Source organism: Aquarana catesbeiana, linkage group LG11, assembly GCF_042186555.1.
Source record: "Aquarana catesbeiana isolate 2022-GZ linkage group LG11, ASM4218655v1, whole genome shotgun sequence".
Taxonomy (NCBI): Eukaryota; Metazoa; Chordata; class Amphibia; order Anura; family Ranidae; genus Aquarana; species Aquarana catesbeiana.
Window position 1 is genome coordinate 22363672 of NC_133334.1, and position 19257 is coordinate 22382928.

The 19257-nt window shown below is 42.5% G+C and overlaps 1 protein-coding gene across 4 annotated transcripts in view; it reads left to right on the forward strand.

Annotated features, from left to right (window-relative positions):
• TEAD1 (TEA domain transcription factor 1) overlaps positions 1 to 10535 on the forward strand; it is a 169905-nt gene extending 159370 nt beyond the window's left edge. For 2 of the 4 annotated variants that reach the window (XM_073604056.1, XM_073604059.1), the window contains 3 exons: positions 4405 to 4545; positions 4687 to 4839; positions 8746 to 10535. In XM_073604056.1, the coding sequence (XP_073460157.1) occupies positions 4405 to 4545; positions 4687 to 4839; positions 8746 to 8859 (408 nt within the window). In that variant the 3' untranslated portion in view covers positions 8860 to 10535. The remainder of the gene's footprint in view (positions 1 to 4404; positions 4546 to 4686; positions 4840 to 8745) is intronic. The other 2 variants (XM_073604058.1, XM_073604057.1) reach the window with 1 other exon arrangement.
• Positions 10536 to 19257: the final 8722 nt, after the last annotated feature.

Here is a 19257-nt window from a genome sequence, read left to right on the forward strand (position 1 = left end):
TTGGCGCTCAGTGGGGAGCGCGCCCCTTGCCTTGGCAGTCAGCGCGCCCCTTGCATTGGCGGTCAGTGGGGCGCGCGCCCCTTGCATTGGCGGTCAGTTGAGAGCGCGCCCCTTGCATTGGCGGTCAGTGGGGAGCGCGCCCCTTGCATTGGCGGTCAGTGGGGAGCGCGCCCCTTGCATTGGCGGTCAGTGGGGAGCGCGCCCCTTGCATTGGCGGTCAGTGGGGAGCGCGCCCCTTGCATTGGCGGTCAGTGGGGAGCGCGCCCCTTGCATTGGCGGTCAGTGGGGAGCGCGCCCCTTGCATTGGCGGTCAGTGGGGAGCGCTCCCCTTGCATTGGCGGTCAGTGGGGAGCGCTCCCCTTGCATTGGCGGTCAGTGGGGAGCGCTCCCCTTGCATTGGCGGTCAGTGGGGAGCGCTCCCCTTGCATTGGCGGTCAGTGGGGAGCGCTCCCCTTGCATTGGCGGTCAGTGGGGAGCGCGCCCCTTGCATTGGCGGTCAGTGGGGAGCGCGCCCCTTGCATTGGCGGTCAGTGGGGAGCGCGCCCCTTGCATTGGCGGTCAGTGGGGAGCGCGCCCCTTGCATTGGCGGTCAGTGGGAGGAATGTGCCATCTGCATGACATCAGAAATAGTTTTAACTGTAAGGGTGCATTTTGACCCCCACTGTACAGGGAGTAATTTTCCCATTAACCAACAAAGTATTGGTTTTAGCAAGGGGGGTTCCCCAAAATCTGAAAGTTTCAAGGGGGTCCTCTGGGATAAAAAGTTTGAGAGACCTCCCCTTCACTATGGAGAGATTTCCTCCTCCTACCTGTTGTGTTTTCAGGACATGAAGTAAAGAGAAATCTCCCCAGCAGACACGGCACAAAATAAACCGGTTTTAACCCTTCCCTGCTCCATCCAAAGCTAACAAAAAAGAATAAAGATCTACCCAACTGCAGCAGATAAAAAAATTCAGTCTCCTGTCCTGCCAGACAGGGCTGTGTTGTGTAGCAGAGCTGTGTAAATCTTGTGCATGGATGGGCAGAATCAAAAAATCTTTGGCAAGTAAATTATCTATGTGGTTCGATTTTTTTTTTTTTTTTTAACTGGAGTTCAGCTTTAAAAAAGTTTACAGTTATTGTACATTCAATTATGAAGATTAGGCCTTTGAATACACAAGGTTATACATTTACCCCGTACCCGCTTACACCAAACGAGAACGACTCGCTTATCAGAATCCCTTTTATGGAAATTGGCTACTTTTTAAGTATTTTTCTGGCACTACCCAGAATGCCTCTCCTCATCTACTATCTTCACAAACAACTTCTAATATAAATGTGTTCTCCTGGTCCTTCAATGCTTTATAAGATTTCTACTACTATTCTCAGACTATGAACTTTGACCAGCAAGGCTGCATTTCTGTAAAACTCGCCATTAAACAATACAGAACTCAAAGATTCTGTACCGGTGTATGAAATGGACATACAGCGCCCCCTGCTGACCAGAAACCTGGTACTACAATACTACTGCACATGAATTGGTATTTGCTGCCATATGATATATCTTGTGTTTTAGATTAAAATCTGCACTCCAGACCTAGGATGAAACATAACCACTTAATGGCGGTCACATTTTGCATAAAATAAATGTATATTTTTTTTATATACCTATTATTCCTATAAGAATTGATCTTTAAATCAGACATTGCATGGTCTGCCTATCTTGCATGCCCCACCCCCCTTGTAAAAATACTAATTGAAAACAATAAAAAAAAGATATAGATAAATATATATATATATATATATATATATATATATATATATATATATATATATACCTGAAACTGTTGCCATTTAAGTGCAGCAATCCCTCTTTGGAATTTTCTATGCTACCGGTGGAATGGTCGGTTTGCTTTGCACTTTACCCCGAACCGTTGTGCTGTTCACCGCACCTGTTTGGGAAATATATATATATATATATATATATATATACTTTTTTTTTTTTTTTAAATAGTAATCTATGCAAGTAACCAGGTGGATCCCAAAATAACCACCAAGCTAATCCAATATATAATACAAAGTGGGTTACAGCACAGTAAGTATACATTTAAAGCCAGTAATATAGCAACTTTATAGCTACCAGCCTGCACCATGCATTTGATTGATGTCTTCATTTATAATGCATGGTTCAGGTAACCTGAATCAGGTTGGTAACTCAGGCAGGGATTCCTGAAGTTGCTATCCTACTGGCTTTAAGTGTATACTTTTGTATTATATATTGATTAGCTTGGTGGTTATTTTGGGATCCACTTGGTTACTTTCATAGATTACTATTTTTACCTGCTAATGCTGTCCACCTTCTTAAAAAAATATATATATTTTATATATATATAATATAGAGAGAGAGAGAGAGATATAGAGAGAGAGATAGAGAGAGAGAGATAGAGAGAGAGAGAGAGAGAGAGAGAGAGAGAAAGAGAGAGATAGTTAGGGAGACAGAGATAGAGATAGAGATAGTTAGGGAGACAGAGATAGAGATAGTTAGGGAGAGATTTTATTTATTTTATCCATCTCCATCAGAATCTTGATGAGAATGGGATTTTTCTGTACTACATAAAATCTAATGCTGACTATTGTGATGTGCTGTCCCTTCAATCTGTTTGGTGTGGCCATGTATAGGGCAGAGTCATTGGTTGGCTTCCTCTACCCGTTTAGCTGTTTCATTTCACAGAAGACGTATTTGGAACGTTAGGCCCACAAAGAATGTTAGGTTTGATTTCCACTTCAAAAAAAGGCAGCTCTCTGTCATATCCAGGTACCTCTAGGGGCCCCTGGAATAGTCCAAACAAAGTGTAAAGAATGAGCGTGTCACAAATTTGTAAGATTACATTTAAAAAAAAAATTTTGTGACGTGTTGCAGGAGCTCAAAACCCCTTCATCAGGGCTGAGAATCCAGATACTATATATCTGAGGGTCTAAAAACTGCGAACACGTGACCCATTAGGAACGTATGGTCTACTGTGAAACCATGTGTGGTTATACAGTAGACCAAACTTTCAGAACTGGGCATGTGTTGATCGTCTGATTTTATATCATCTTGTTTCTCAGCCCTGATGAAGAATGAGTTTATGAATCTTGACAAAAGGTCAGAAGATAAAGCCAACGTTTCAGGGGCTCAAAACTCCTCCTCCTTCACCAGGGCTGAGAAACGAGATAATATAAATCGGAAGATCTAAAAGCTGCAAACATATGCCCAGTTATGAAAGTTTGGTCTACTTTTTAGCCACACTTGGTTTCACAGTAGACCATTCCTTTCTCATTGGTCACGTGTTTGCAGTTTTCAGATCTTTTTATTTCTATCATGTTGTTTCTCAGCCCTGATGGAGGAGTCGTTTTTTCAGCCCCTGAAACGGTTTTATCTTCTGACCTTTTATCAAGATTCATAAACTTTTACTAGTCCTGTTACAAACGTGTGGCTTTCCCCTCTTTTACACTGTGTTCTTATTCGCCATTCAGGACCCCCCACCACCACCTTACACTGAGACCATGACCTTGGGGACTGGTGTAGCAATATCCCCCCGCAGGAACTGCTGGTAGTTTGGGCCCATTTTCCCTCTCTAACAGCATGCACAGTGCCAGGAACACAGCACTTTCAGCATTCTTCCCCTGGCTCAAGAATCGGTTTAGGGGTTTCTTTTAGGGTTTTTATTGAAGAGAACTTGGATAGGGATAGGGAGCATGGGATAACTGTAGACATGAGAACTGCTAGGCTTCTGGCTGCTCTGTACAAAAGATGCTGGATGCATTGCACAACCTCCAGCTTCACTCTACTCTCTCTCCTGGCTGTCTTGCACACCTCCTGGCTACACTGCACCTGCTGGTGGGACAAATCACCCCAGTCTCTTCTCCTCACCAAGGCAGGATCAAGTACTAGGTCCTAGAATGGTTGAGCCTCCTCACACCCACTCTCCTGCCTCTACACAGTCTCTGATCCAGGCTCTCCTCAGTAGCCCCCCCCCCCAGCTAAGCCTAGCTGGGACCTCAATGCCATCAAAAAGGCTCCTCTGTCTCTCTCTCTGCTCCAGGGTCAGGGCCCCCAGCACAGGGATCTCCTCCAGAAGGCTGGACCCTGAATCTCTGCTCCCTGGCTGCCAGGCTTCCGAATATTTATGGGCTTTCCCTCCACCTTCTGGGCACACCTCCCCAGGGATTGGCCGGAGTTCCATAAATATTTAGGCTGCCTGGCAGACCCTGTAAAGCCCCAAGCAATCAACCCCTGCTGCACTGTTTACAAAGGGGATAACTACATTTTCCTAGCAGCCTTTGTTGAAAAAGTAGATTGCTACACTGGAAAAACCTCATGCTAGCTATAGCGATGATCTGAAACTGTTACTGAATATGAATTCTGCCCTCTTTTATATACAGGCCGACTTGAACTGTAATATCCAGGACGATGCCGGGGCCTTCTACGGTGTAACGAGTCAGTACGAGAGCTCGGAAAACATGACCATCACCTGCTCAACTAAAGTCTGCTCGTTTGGGAAACAAGTGGTGGAGAAAGTGGAGGTACGGCAAGACGTTTGTCACACATACCAGGGAATGGTGTGTGTGTGCGTTGTGTGCGGGGGGTCATGTCTGGGATGATTTGGATCTGATCGTTTTATATTCATCTTTAGATCTTCCCTCTTTTTTTTTTTGTGTTTACAGACAGAATATGCAAGGTTTGAAAATGGCCGATTTGTGTATAGGATAAACCGCTCTCCCATGTGTGAATATATGATAAACTTTATCCACAAGCTGAAGCACTTACCGGAGAAGTACATGATGAACAGCGTATTGGAAAACTTTACTATTTTGTTGGTATGAAATTTCATTAATAACAAATGCACGATCGAATAACAAACCATTCCTGCAAAAGCCTAACCCCCAACAACCTACCGACACTTACCTGTCCAGCGCTCACCCATTGCTCCTTTCTTCATCATATACCTGGTGTTGGAGCCGGGAGGGAGCAGTGATCTCACCCATATGTCATGCATATAGTTATACTTTTTAATATATATAGATGAAAACTGTTTTAACCCTTTTACTGCCAGAGACATTTTGTGGTGGTGGAGGGGAGAGCGGGGTTGCACACCATTATCTTCCTATGCCAATTCTGACATTTCTCTCCCCCATGTAATAAATCAGGATTTGTTTTTTTTTTTGCTAGAAAATTACTTAGAACCCCCCAAACATTAGATTTTTAAGCAGAGGCCCTAGAGAATAAAATGGTGTTTGTTGCGATTTTTTTTTTCTTTTTTTGTTGCTGCGCAGCAGTTTTTCAAATGCACATTTTTGGGAGATAAATCCTTTTTAAATTTTAGTGCCCATAAACAATACAATACCCAATTTTTGATAAAATATAAAAGATGATGTTACGCCACGTAAATAGATACCGAACATGTCAGGATTTAAAATTGCACAGACCCGTGGGAAGGTGACAAACTATGGTGCTTTTAAATTATTCATAGGCAACGCTTTAAAAGCCTTAACGGCAGCCTTTCTCAACCCTTTCAACACAAAGGAACCCTTGAAATATCTTTCCGGTCTCAGGGAACCCCTACTGAAAATGATTATATGTACAACTCAAGATACATTAGTGTGATGGTCAGTGGGAAGAATGCTCCTTACACTTGTGGTCATTGGGAAGAATTACCCCCTTACAGATGGCTAAAAAGATCAATAGTGTCCGTGGGAACTTAACTGAGAGGAAGAAATTGCCGATTGCTCAAGGAACCCCAACAACCTCTGGAGGGACCCTAAAGTTCCACGGAACCCTGGTTGAGAAACCCTGCTTTACAGGCTTACCGGTTTAGAGTTACACAGGAGGTCAGGCACTAGAATTATTGCTCTCGCTCTGACATTTGCAGTAATGCTTCACATGTATGGGGCAATCGCTGTTTGTTTGTGTGTGTGTGTGTGTGCAGGACCAACACATTTATTTTTACACATATTTACTTTATCACTTTTATTGCTATCACAAGGGGTGAATAACCTGCCTTGTGATAGCATGGGTGATGACAGGTCCTCCTTTATAGAGAGATTTGGGGTGTATTAGATCACTAGGATTACTTTTACTGTGAAGGAATCGGTCACTGTACAAAAATGATACTGGGATTATGCTTGTACTCTCAACCATGATCCCAGTATAACCACTTCAATATGAGGCTATATATTATATATCTCTATATATATTGTAAATATTTTATTCTTTTCATGTGACAACACTAAAGACATGACATTTTCACTTAGGGGTGTACTCACTTTTGTTGCCAGCGGTTTAGACATTAATGGCTGTGTGTTGAGTTATTTTGAGGGGACAGCAAATTTACACTGTTATACAAGCTGTACACTCACTACTTTACATTGTAGCAAAGTGTCATTTCTTCAGTGTTGTCACATGAAAAGATAGAAGAAAAGATTTACAAAAATGTGAGATTCACTTTTGTGAGATACTGTGTGTGTGTATTTCTATCTATCTATCTATCTCCATCCATCCATCCATCTATATATATCGCTATATCTAACAAAGTTCCAAGGGTGAGGTGCACGTCGTTCATAGATGTATGTGCAATGCAATCAGGCCTTCCTAAGGGCCATATTGCATAAAACCCCAAAACATATTTTCTGAACGCAGACACCCTAGAGAATAAAATAGTGGTAGTTTCCAATTTTTTATGTTAAACAATATTAGTGCAAAGGTCTAGGAAACCTAAAATTTCAGTAAAAAATACACTAAAGTTCATTTTAGGGCGTACATACGCAGTAAATTACCCTTTTTTTTTTTTTGTATTGCTTCTTTCCCCCTTCTCCCTGCGGTAAGTTCGCATGATTTAGGTCCTGGCAGTAAAAGGGTTAATGTTTTGATTTGGCATAATCTAATTTATAACTATTACAACTATATTTTTGTTTTATATGTTCTTTTTTTATATTTTGTGTTTTTTATATATACACAGTATTTTTTTTTTTTCATATATTTTGATTTCGTTTTATTTTTTTGTCCTCGACTGTTTTCTTCTGACTTGTTAGCCCTGAAGAAAGGGGAAATATCGATCACTCCTTACCCAAAAAAAAAAAAAATCCCCTTCTATGACAATGCGGAGGTTTAGCAATTGGTTGCTAGACCTAATCACTTGATCCCTAGAAAGCACCGGATATTTTGTGCTGCTAGATGGGGTAGAAATGGAGAATCGCTAAATGGGTAGGTCAGGAGAGGTCTTTCACAGACACTGTCACCTCACCTAGAATGGTGTCTTTTGGAAGTTTTATACAATGTCCTATTCAGATAAGAAGTGACCAAACTATCTGAAAAAGTATGTATTGAGAAAAAGAACCATCAAAGAGCTGGGGCTGCGTGTTCCAGCCACCATACAATAGGATAAAATGGATTTGATGGCAGTGCGGGGCCTTGAGCTAAGTAAAGTACTCTGTTGTCTCAAAGTGGAACAAAAATCTGTGCAGTTTTTCCATCACAAATAACAGAAAAGTCAATTTGTGTGATAGGAATATTTGTACTTGCTGCATCCACAAGGGGACAAAGCTTCTGTTTTTGATCACCTACTGGGTATAGTGCTACCTGCAGGAGTGGGCAGCTAGGTACAATGAAAAAAAAAAAAATGAAGACTGGCCAGGGATCTGTCCCTGCTGCTGACCAAACAAATCACCACCAGCAGGGGCTGACCCCTGAGCTGTCCTTTTGTTTTTTTGTGTTGTGCCTAGTGTCTTATTCCATCAGGGGGCACTATACCCTGTAGGTGATGATGTGTCCTCCAATGAACAAAAGAGAAGAGTATTTGGCTTCTTTTGACGTGAAACCTTTAAAAGAGATGTATAGGTTTTTTTTTTTATTTAGTTTTTTTTTAGATTCATACTTACCTAGGTGGATGCTGCATTTGTCCCCCGGCACCTCTAACACTGAGAACCCCATCGATCGAACACTGACTATCAGTCACAGCTCTCTGATCTGCCCCCCCTTCCTCACTAACTGTGATTGACAGCAGCAAGAGCCAATGAGGAGAGAGAGAGAGAGACCCGGGAGAGCTTCGGCTCTCATGCACATCACTGGCTGTGATTGACAGCAGCGAGAGCCAATGAGGAGAGAGAGAGACCCAGGGGAGCCTCAGCTCTCATGCACATCACTGGCTGTGATTGACAGCAGCGAGAGCCAATGAGGAGAGAGAGACCCGGTAGAGCCTCGGCTCTCCTGCACATTACTGGCTGTGATTGACAGCAACGAGAGCCAATGAGGAGAGAGAGAGACCCGGGGGAGCCTCAGCTCTCATGCACATCACTGACTGTGACTGACAGCAACGAGAGCCAATGAGGAGAGAGAGACCCGGTAGAGCCTCGGCTCTCCTGCACATCACTGGCTGTGATTGACAGCAACGAGAGCCAATGAGGAGAGAGAGAGAGACGCGGGGGAGCCTCGGCTCTCATGCACATCACTGACTGTGATTGACAGCAACAAGAGCCAATGGGGAGAGAGAGACCCAGGAGAGCCTCGGCTCTCATGCTCATCACTGGATCAGGTAAGTATTAGGGGGGGGACTGCAGGTGGAGCAGCACACTGAAGGTATTTTATCTTCATGCATAGAATGCGTGAAGATTAAAAAACCTTCAGCCTTCACAATAACTTTAAGTTCTACTTTATCACAATGTTGTACCATATTGCCATTTAACAGTTCTCTTTCCCTCCTTTTTTTTTTTTTTTTTTCTTTTCTCAAGGTGGTAACAAACAGGGATACACAAGACACACTACTGTGCATGGCGTGCGTCTTCGAAGTTTCAAACAGTGAACACGGAGCACAACATCACATCTACAGGCTGGTGAAAGAATGAATGTTGTCTCTGCTCCCCCCCACCCCACTCCATATATCCTGTTTAAACAAACACTAAAAAAAAAACAAAAAAAAAAACTTCACAATGGACACTGACTAAAACCTCAACACTAGCGGCAGCGCCTAAAGCCCACCCAACGTTTCTCTCTGCTCTGTTTATTTCAATGGCGTCATTTCTAATTTGTTTATAAATTAATTGTAGCTGTGAAACATTTACAGTTTGTAAAGATTTCTTAAAAAATTTTTTAAAAAGTAAAAAAAAAAAAAAAAAGTAATAATGGGGAGAACGCGTTGTTGCCTTGCAGAGCAATCGCGCAGCGCGGTTATCCAGCAGTGACACGGTTAAATGGTGCCACAGCTACTTAAAGTAGTCCTAGTCTGTGATCGCTTATAAAGGAATTTTAAACAAAAATCAAATCACTGATTTTTCTCTATATGAAAAAAAAAAAGCCTTTAATTTTTTATTTTGGGGAAAAAAATAAATGCTTGGACACTACAAGCAAGATACATTAAAAATGTATGAATGTAAACAGACTTTTTTAAATGTTAACCTTTTTTTAACTACCTGAGGGAAATGCATACAGACGAATGTAATTCTCTAAGTTATTTTAAGGAATTTTTTTTTTCTGTTTTAAACCAAATGATATATGCTTCAGATGTGCCTGAAATGAGGCAGGAGGATTTTCCTACTTTTTTTTTATTTTTTTTTTATTTTTTTTTTTTTTTTTATGTTTACTCCACAACACTATTTTAAAAACCGGTACAGCAATTTAAACCAGCCCTTGTAGAAAAATATTAAGTATATTCAAATGTAACGTACTGTACTAATTCAGAGATTTTAGAATTGCAAAACAAAGATGGCTTATTTTGCTATAAATTTACTTTTTTTTTTTTTTTTTTTTTTTTTTAACTTGCAAAAAAAAAAAATGTTTTCCTTTTTTTTTGTCTTTTTAGATGTTTTTCATTTTACTAGAATGGAGTGAATCTAATTCTGCTGTAAATCTGTTTTGGTCATATAAAAAATTTGCACAAACGCAGGGTGCAAATCTGTATTTGTACTAAAGCACAAGGCCTACCAGATTTTTTTTTTTTTTTTTTTAATTTATATCAGTAAAGGTCTACCAGATTTTAATGGACCTGAAGTCAACACCACTGAAATGCCCCTCGGTCAACATGTGCTCCATCTGGGTCTCACAGGCTGCTTCTTAATCCCTTCCATCTGTTTGGCATGGCCACGTATAGGACAGACGCATTGGTTGGCTACCTCTACCTGTTTAGCCATTCAGCTTCGTAAAAGATGTGTTTAGAACGCTGAGCTCAAAGAGAATCTTAACCCCATCCTGGTGCCGCCACCTCCTGGCCCTTTAAGAACTTAAAGGCCTGGGGCGGGCATTTGGGTCATGTGACCGTTGTGATTGGCTATCACAGCAGTCACCCGATTGGAAAGCTGAAAGCTCCCACTGTCAAGTAAGTACTGGTGACTGTGCTGGGAGCGTGCAGGGCGCGCGCTCTCAGCACAGCTTTGTGTTTTACATAGAGTTGCTCATATATACAGACTCTGCGTTAAAGCCCGCCCACCAAGAGGCCACATATACAGTATCTCTCAAGAGTGAATACACCCCACACATATTTTATTCTATCTTTTCATGTGACAACACTGAAGAAATGACACTTTGCTACAATGTAAAGTAGTGAGTGTACAGCTTGTATAACAGTGTAAATTTTCTGTCCCCTCAAAATAACTCAACACACAGCCATTAATGTCTAAACCGCTGGTAACAAAAGTAAGTACAACCCTAAGTGAAAATGTCCAAATATTCCCCAATTAGCCATTTTCCTTCCCCGGTGTCATGTGACTCGTTAGTGTTACAAGGTCTCAAGTGTGAATGGGGAGCAGGTGTGTTAAATTTGGTGTTATCGCTCTCTCTCTCTCATACTGGTCACTGGAAGTTCATCATGGCACCTCATGGCAAAGAACTCTCTGAGGATTTGAAAAAAAGAATTGTTGCTCTACATAAAGATGGCCTAGGCTATAAGAAGATTGCCAAGACCCTGAAACTGAGCTTCAGCCGGGGGTGCCAAGATCATACAGCGGTATAACAGGACAGGTTCCACTCAGAACAGGCCTCGCCATGGTCGACCAAAGAAGTTGAGTGCACGTGCTCAGCATCATATCCAGAGGTTGTCTTTGGGGAATAGACGTATGAGTGCTGCCAGCATTGCTGCAGAGGTTGAAGGGGTGGGGGGGGGTCTGTCAGTGCTCAGACCATACGCTGCACACTGCATCAAATTGGTCTGCATAGGTGTTGTCCCAGAAGGAAGCCTCTTCTAAAGATGATGCACAAGAAAGCCTGCAAACAGTTTGCTGAAGACGAGCAGACTAAGGACATGGATTACTGGAACCATGTCCTGTGGTCTGATGAGACCAAGATAAACTTATTTGGTTCAGATGGTGACAAGCGTGTGTGGCGGCAACCAGGTGAGGAGTACAAAGACAAGTTTGTCTTGCCTACAGTCAAGCATGGTGGTGGGAGTGTCATGGTCTGGGGCTGCATGAGTGCTGCCGACAATGGGGAGCTACAGTTCATTGAGGGAACCATGAATGCCAACATGTACTGTGACATACTGAAGCAGAGCATGATCCCCTCCCTTCAGAAACTGGGCCGCAGGGCAGTATTCCAACATAATGACCCCAAACAAAGCTCCAAGACTACCACTGCCTTGCTAAAGAAGCTGAGGGTAAAGGTGATGGACTGACCAAGCATGTCTCCAGACCTAAATCCTATGGAGCATCTGTGGGACATCCTCAAAAGGAGGGCGGAAGAGTGCAAGGTCTCTAACATCCACCAGCTCCGTGATGTCATCATGGAGGAGTGAAAGACGACTCCAGTGACAACCTGTGAAGCTCTGGTGAACTCCATGCCCAAGAGGCTTAAGGCAGTGCTGGAAAATAATTGGGCCCAATTTGGACATAAGGGTGTACTCACTTTTGTTGCCAGCGGTTTAGACATTAATGGCTGTGTGTTGAGTTATTTTGAGGGGACAGCAAATTTACACTGTTATACAAGCTGTACATTGTAGCAAAGTATCATTTCTTCAGTGTTGTCACATGAAAAGATAGAATAAAATATTTACAAAAATGTGAGTGAGGGGTGTACTCACTTTTGTCAGATACTGTATGCGTGTGGCCGGTGGAAAGAATGGGAAGAGGTTAAGTTTCAAAAAAGACTACTCTCTGTCATATAGGGTATACCCCAGAATAGACTGAACAAAGGATGAGAGCACACAAATGTGTAAGTAAACGTTTAAAAAAATATTGATAAAAGTATAGAGAATAAAGCCAAAATGTTGCAGGGACTCAAAACTCCTTCATCAGGGCTGAGAAAGAATATATAAAATAGCATAAATCAAAAGATCTATAAACTGTTTACACATGACCGGTCATGAAAGTATGGTCTTTTGTGATATCACGTATGGTTATAGAGTAGACCAGCCTTTCTTAACCAAGGTTCCTCCAGAAGTTGCTAGGGTTTCCTTGAGTTTTGGCTGATTGACCTCCCACTTGGCAGAGACAGCTGCAGGACACTAAAGATCTAGGGGTAGCATTCAATACCACTGTAAGGGGGTCATTCACCAATGTAAGGGGCATGTTTGCCAAGTAGTTGCAAGGTAAGACAGTGGCCTTTGGGACCCGGATGGAGTTTGCACAAGCTGAGTGGTCTTTCAGCATTGAGGTTGCATGGAGCAGCGGACTGAAAGTCCAGATCTGAGTTTAGGTCTACTTTAACACTAAGAACAGGCCTCTGAAATCAGGGCAATGGGACTGCCTTCCTCTACCATAGCACAGCTGTTTGCCAAACAATGTCCTGGAATTGCACTTTAAAAAAATCAGGAATAGGGTTGACCTAGGACATGGACTTGTCCCATTTTACCAGGGCTTAGATCTGCCATGTACAAACTGTACAGTCTTGATATCACATACATCATCCATCTTGGTCATGCTGGCTTCCCTATGAAGCATTGATGAAAAACACTAATTTATTCAGAACAGATATGCTTCACTAAGGTTCTGTGTAACCCCACAGTTCCTCCAGAGCCAAGAGCCATGGGGCATTGATATCACATTTAAAGGTGCCTACATAGTTAAAGGTCAAACACCAGCTGCATTGCAGCATTGATCCTTCCATCTGTCTACAAGGGTGGCATTCTGACCACCACTGTAAAGGGATTGCTTTCACTGACCATCAATATATGGGGAGGGCATCCTTCCCACTGACCATCAATGTATGGGGGGGGCATCCTTCCCACTGACCATCAATGTATGGGGGGGCATCCTTCCCACTGACCATCAATGTATAAGGGGGGGGCATCCTTCCCACTGACCACCAATGTGTGAGGGCATCATTTCTACTGACCACCAATGTATGGGGGAATTTATCCCACTGACCACCAAAAGATTGTATGCAGGGGTTCGCCTAGAAAATGTTTTAAATTTCTTAGTTTCCTCTGGGGTACAAGGTTGAGAGAGGCCAGTTTAAAGGAGTGCTACTGGCTGAATTTAAAGCAGAACTTCAGTTCGTCTTCTAGGTGGCTCCCATTATGTTATATGCCCAGATGTGTCCATGACCTCTGCCCGCCCTTCGGCTTCTCGCAGGAGTTGCACAGAGAGCAGTAGGGAATTGCCTTACAAATTTAATTGCATGCACCCTGTTCATTCTGAGCAAATTCTAATAAGTTAATAATGTGCAGCCCCCTCACCCCCCCCCCCCCCAACTATCAACCTCTCAATTATTTTTGTGAGCCTTTAAACTAGTAAATAGCTATGTTCTTTTGATGTATAAATCTACTAATGTGTGTTTTATTGACATTTTGCTAACAGCAGAATTAAAGCGGAATATTTTCACTCCAGTTCTGTCAGTTTTTTATTTTAACACTAACCCCCCTGCCGGGTCCTCGGATGGTTTTATAAACTTTTGTGGGATTTGTTTCTAATTATTTTAAGCACTTGTATATTAAGTTAAACACTACTTCTTAAATTACTGTTTTATTTTTTATTTTTAGTGTTTTATGTAACTGTGACAATTTCAGTGATAACTACAAAGCCAACTCCACTCAGAACCTAAAATATAAATTTTGGATGTCTAGCAATGGAGGTCGAATCCCCCCTCCTGGGAGACACCAACAATGAGATTTCCTTTTAGTAGTTTGCACCTCCCATAAACAAAAAGTTGTCCCTGGTGCGTCTGTCTGAGGCTATAGAGAATCCATGCATGTGAGAGTAGCACCAACCTGAATTCCTGGAGATGCCTTCACACCAGAGAGTCCCTGAATGATAAGAGGCCAGCTTTTAGTTTCTTTAGGTGCAGGGGTAGCACCAATCTGAATTCCTGGAGATGCTTCCACACTGGAGTCCCTGAATGATATACGTGGCCAGCTTGTGGTTTGTTTGGGGGGTAGTGCCAACCAGAGGTCTTGGAGATGAATCCACACCAGAGTCCATGAGTGATATAAGAGGCCAGCTTGTAGTTTCTTCAGGTAGGGCAGGTAGCACTAGGAGATAAATCCACAGCAGACTCCCTGACTGATATAGGAGGCAGGCTTGTGGTTTCTTTGGGTGGGATGGGGGGTAGCGCTGGAGATGCCTCCACACTGGATTCCCTGAGTGATTTAAAAGGCCAGCTTGTGTTTTGTTTGGCGGGTAGTGTCAACCTGAATTCCTAGAGGCAATCTACACCGGCGTTCCTGAGTGATATAGGAGGCCAGCTTGTGGTTTCTTTGGGTAGGATAGGGGGGGGGTAGCGCCAACCTAAATTCCTGGAGATGCCTCCATACAAGTGTCCCTGAGTGATATAAGGGGCCAGCTTGTGGTTTCTTTGGGGGGTGAAGCACCAACCTGAATTCCTGAAGGTGCTGCCACACTGGGTTCCTTGAGTAATTTAAAAGGCCAGCTTGTGTTTTGTTTGGAGGGTAGTGTCAACCTGAATTCCTAGAGGCAAATCTACACCATGGTTCCTGAGTGATATAGGAGGGCCAGCTTGTGGTTTCTTTGGGTAAGATAGGGGGGTAGCACCAACCTAAATTCCTGGAGATGCCTCCATACAAGTGTCCCTGAGTGATATAAAAGGCCAGCTTGTGGTTTGTTCGGGTAGAGGGGGGTAGCGTCAACCTGAATTCCTAGATTTACCTCCACACCGGAGTCTAAGTGATATACGAAGCCAGCTTGTGCTTTTTTCAGTGGGGATGTAGCACCAACCTAAATTCCAGGAGATGCCTCCACACCAGGTTCCTTGAGTGATTTAAAAGGCCAGCTTGTGGTTTTCTTCACTGGAACCCACAATACTGAAATTGGGTGGAGTTGGCTTTGAAGATCTACAGGTGGAAGCATAGAACCGCAGAACTGGGTGAATGCCTTTTGCCTTTTCTGTCCTTCACACTGTGAAGGAGCAAATCTTTTATTACACTATTTTTTAAATGGCCTAAACAACAAAAAACTGTCATGTTCTGAATAGCCTTAACCCTCCTCTTATGTACTCACATCAAAAAAAGTGTCCTGTAACTATGAGCAACTTTTATAAGCTGGAAGAAATTAATTTTATCATCTAGAACTTTTATTGAAGATTATTATTACTACTCAAAGCTGCCAAAGCATTTTTAAATGCAGTGCCTTAGAGATAAACTTGGAGAGCCTGTCAAAAACGTGCCCAAAACGATCCAAACTTTTTAGTTTTTTTCAAGTTTTTGAAAATGTACTCTTGTTTGCCGAACGTATTGGTTGCATGAAGGTTTAATTCTGAGGGAGATTTGTACAGTGTTGCCCCAAATTTTCCATTAAAAAAAAAACAGAGCTTTTGTATGACATTAAAAAGAACAGATGTCCGTCTCACAATTGTGGGCACTTTATGGCGTGCTCTGGACGTGGTTCAGCGATATGCGTTGCATGTACCTCGTTGGTGCATTATAGCAGCACACAAGCTGGTTTACTGTTCTCCAACAAATCAGATTGGCTCATTATTATTATTTTATATCAAACATGCCTATTGAAGAATTATTTTATCAGAATGTCCTGGCCTTACATAAAGCTATATTGTGCAGGGGGTCTCCAAACTACGGCCCTCCAGTTGTTCAGGAACTACAGTTTCCGTCATGTCTGTGAATGTCAGTCTTACAATGCCTCATGGGACATGTAGTTCAGCAAAAGCTGTAGTTTGGAGATCCCAGCAATGTAGAGGGTTGTGAAATATGGAACGTGGGTGGTGAGGGGGTCCTATTTATGACGGTTCAATCAAAGATTCACCATCTTTGGTGAACCCTTCAGTAAAGCTTCACCAATATATATATTTTTTTTGTCATACTTCCAAAGGCCACTGTTCATCTGGTGAGTTGAATGATTTGTGTTGGACACGTGTCCAACCTGTTCACATTTATTTTTATGGATTCAACATCTGCAACCCTTTTTGGCCACCTGAAATACCACCAGTTGTGTTGGGAATCTCCCAACCTTCATCAGTAGACCCCCCCCCCCCATAGTCCTTTAATGTACTGTAAACCATCCACTGCTGGCGAGATAAAGAAGCAAAATGCCACAATTGTAATTTTATTTTATTTTTCTGCTTGCATCTGCCAACTGACCAAAACTTTTTGTTTTTATCCTGATCTGAACGTGCCTTTGAACCTTAATATTCCAGCTTACAAAAGTGCTGTACTAATGTCTACAGAAATTTTATAGAGACCAAAAATACAGACAGATCACCACAATGCCTTTTTTTTTTTTTTTTTGGTTGGGCGGATGAAGACAAAGCCACAAAGCGGCTTCAAAAAGTAGCACCGCGCGCGCATGTACGCTTTAGCTGCCACAAACTAAAATCATTGCTGAGATCCGTACATGAGTTATCTTTTTTGATTTTGTTTTTTTTGGTGATGTGACAGGTTTTTAATTCCAGCTACCAGCTCTAAATGCTTGGCCATTCGCTTTACATATTGCCTTACGTTATTGTTTCCCAAAGCTGTCCTCTAGTCCCTCTAAGGACTCATTCACACGGGCATAACTATAGCATAGGCCCATGCAAGGGCCGTGTTTGCCTTTACCGGGGGGTTGGAGGCATACCCATGCAGTCCTAATAAGGGGGGACACTGACAATTTGACAGCCGCGTTGGTCCCCGAATGCAGACACGCTGGGGGGGATTTACTAAAACTGGAGAGTGCAAAATCTGGTGCAGCTCTGCATAGAAACCAATCAGCTTCTAAATTCAGCTTGTTCAATTAACCACTTCAATACCAGATACTTTCACCACCTTTCCTGCCCAGGCCAATTTTCAGCGCTGACGCTTTGTGAAGGACAGTTGTGCGGTCATGCAACACTGTACCCATATAAAATTATAAATTTTTTTTTTCACACACACAGAGCTTTCTTTTGGTGGTATTTAATCACCACTGGGTGTTTTTTTATTTTTTGCGCTATAAAAAAAAGACCCAAAATCTTGAAAAACATCACATTTTACTTTGTTTTGTTATAAAATTCTGCAAATCGTTCTTCAAAAATTTAGACCAAAATGTATTCTGCTAAATTTTTGAGTGAAAATAACCCAAATCAGGCAGGGTTCACACTTGATGAGGCTGACGGCAGGGGGTCTGGTGCGTCCCTGTTCTCTGTTTCAGGGACAAAATGGGCCAGAATTTTTGCCTGAATTCGGACCTGAAACCGAGCCAAAGCCACACAGGACTCCTGTGCCATTCGCTCCGCAGCCGCCCCGGACTCAATTGAGAGCCGGTCACAATCTCCTGTCAGGCAAATTGGATACGGGGAACCCCACGTTCAATCTGCATCAGTGTGAACCCAGCCTTAGTGAATATTATTTAGTCTGAGGAAAGTTATAGAGTCCATAAACTATGGGTTATAGAGAAAATTATATATATATATATAATCGATCAATCCTGGTGTACTGGCGGCCTATCTCATTTCTTGAGGCCTGAAAACGCCAAGACAGTACAAATATTCCCCACATGACCCCCCCTTTTTTTTTTTTTTTTTTTTTAGTAGACAATCCAAGGTATTTAGTAAGAGGCATGGTGAGTTTTTTCAAGGTGTAATTTTTTTCTTTTGGAAAATGAAGAACTTAAAATAATAAAGGTGTTTTTATTTTTTTATTTATTTTTTTTAACATACTGTCACCAGTGCAGTACAGCGTTATCATATAACTGGTCTTGCGATGATCAGACTGATGAAAGTATGTAATTTTTTTCTAAATCTTTTTTTTTTTTTTTTTAACAATGTAACACACTCTAACCAGAGCAATACAGTGTTGCCATAGTAACACTGTACTACTCTGGGGGAAGTGATCACGATAATTTTTTTTTTCTTACACATTGTGATTATTTTATCAGTGAATTTCACTGGCATAAGCAACCATTGTTACTAAATGAAACTGATCCACTTAGTGTGTTTTGTTGTGATTAGCCACAGCTAATCACATGGTACAGATGGGTTGTGATTGGCCCCCTCTGTACCATGTGATCACTGTGACCCATCACAGCTTAGAAACACAATTGTACTTTCCATCTCCCGGCAACCAGGGATTGTGCCTTGGGCCACCCTTGGTCTTTTTGCCTTGGGATGACCCTGGATTTAAGGTGGCCTTCAGTGGATATGTGGCTATGGCCGCTTCACCGCACATTGTCTGTATCCCGTGATCGAATGTTTGCCTCGACCTGTGTCCGGGGTATTCAAGGGATCAGTACATGCAACTCCCTTCACTGAAACTCTGTGCACCCGCATCTAGGGCCTCAGTTAAATGGCCCTTAGTCTCAGGATTTAAACTGGGCCCCTGGGTTAGCCCATCTGGTCGCCCGGTGGATAGGTAATATTAATCACAGTTACTTGTTTTCCTTACTGCACTATACCCCTGCGCGGGTGACTATTTGCCAAAATGTTGTTTTTTTTATTTTTTTTTATTACTACATTAAAAATTATTGTACCAGAGAAACACAATTGTACAGAATAGATGGCGTGAAAGGAAGCTATCCATCGTTTACAATTGTCATGTTATCTGCTGTGATTGGTCACATAGTACTGGCAGTGGGGCTGGTACACTGATCAGTCCAGTATATACATACAGCTGGTGACAGATCGTGCCGCAGCACAGGAGCGTGCAAGGTGCGATCCGGAAGGACGTCATATGACGTCCACCCAGGAGGACGTCGTCATATGACGTCCACCCAGATCGATGAAAATGTCCCACCTGGCCATCATTTTGCTATAGGAAGCTGATTGGTTTCTATGCAAAGCTGCACACGATTTTGCACTCTCCAGTTTTAGTAAATCAACCCATGTGTGTTTGGGGCCGTGCATCCACATGCCTGCCATATTGGGCGCAGCAACTGTTTCCATGCAACTACTGCATC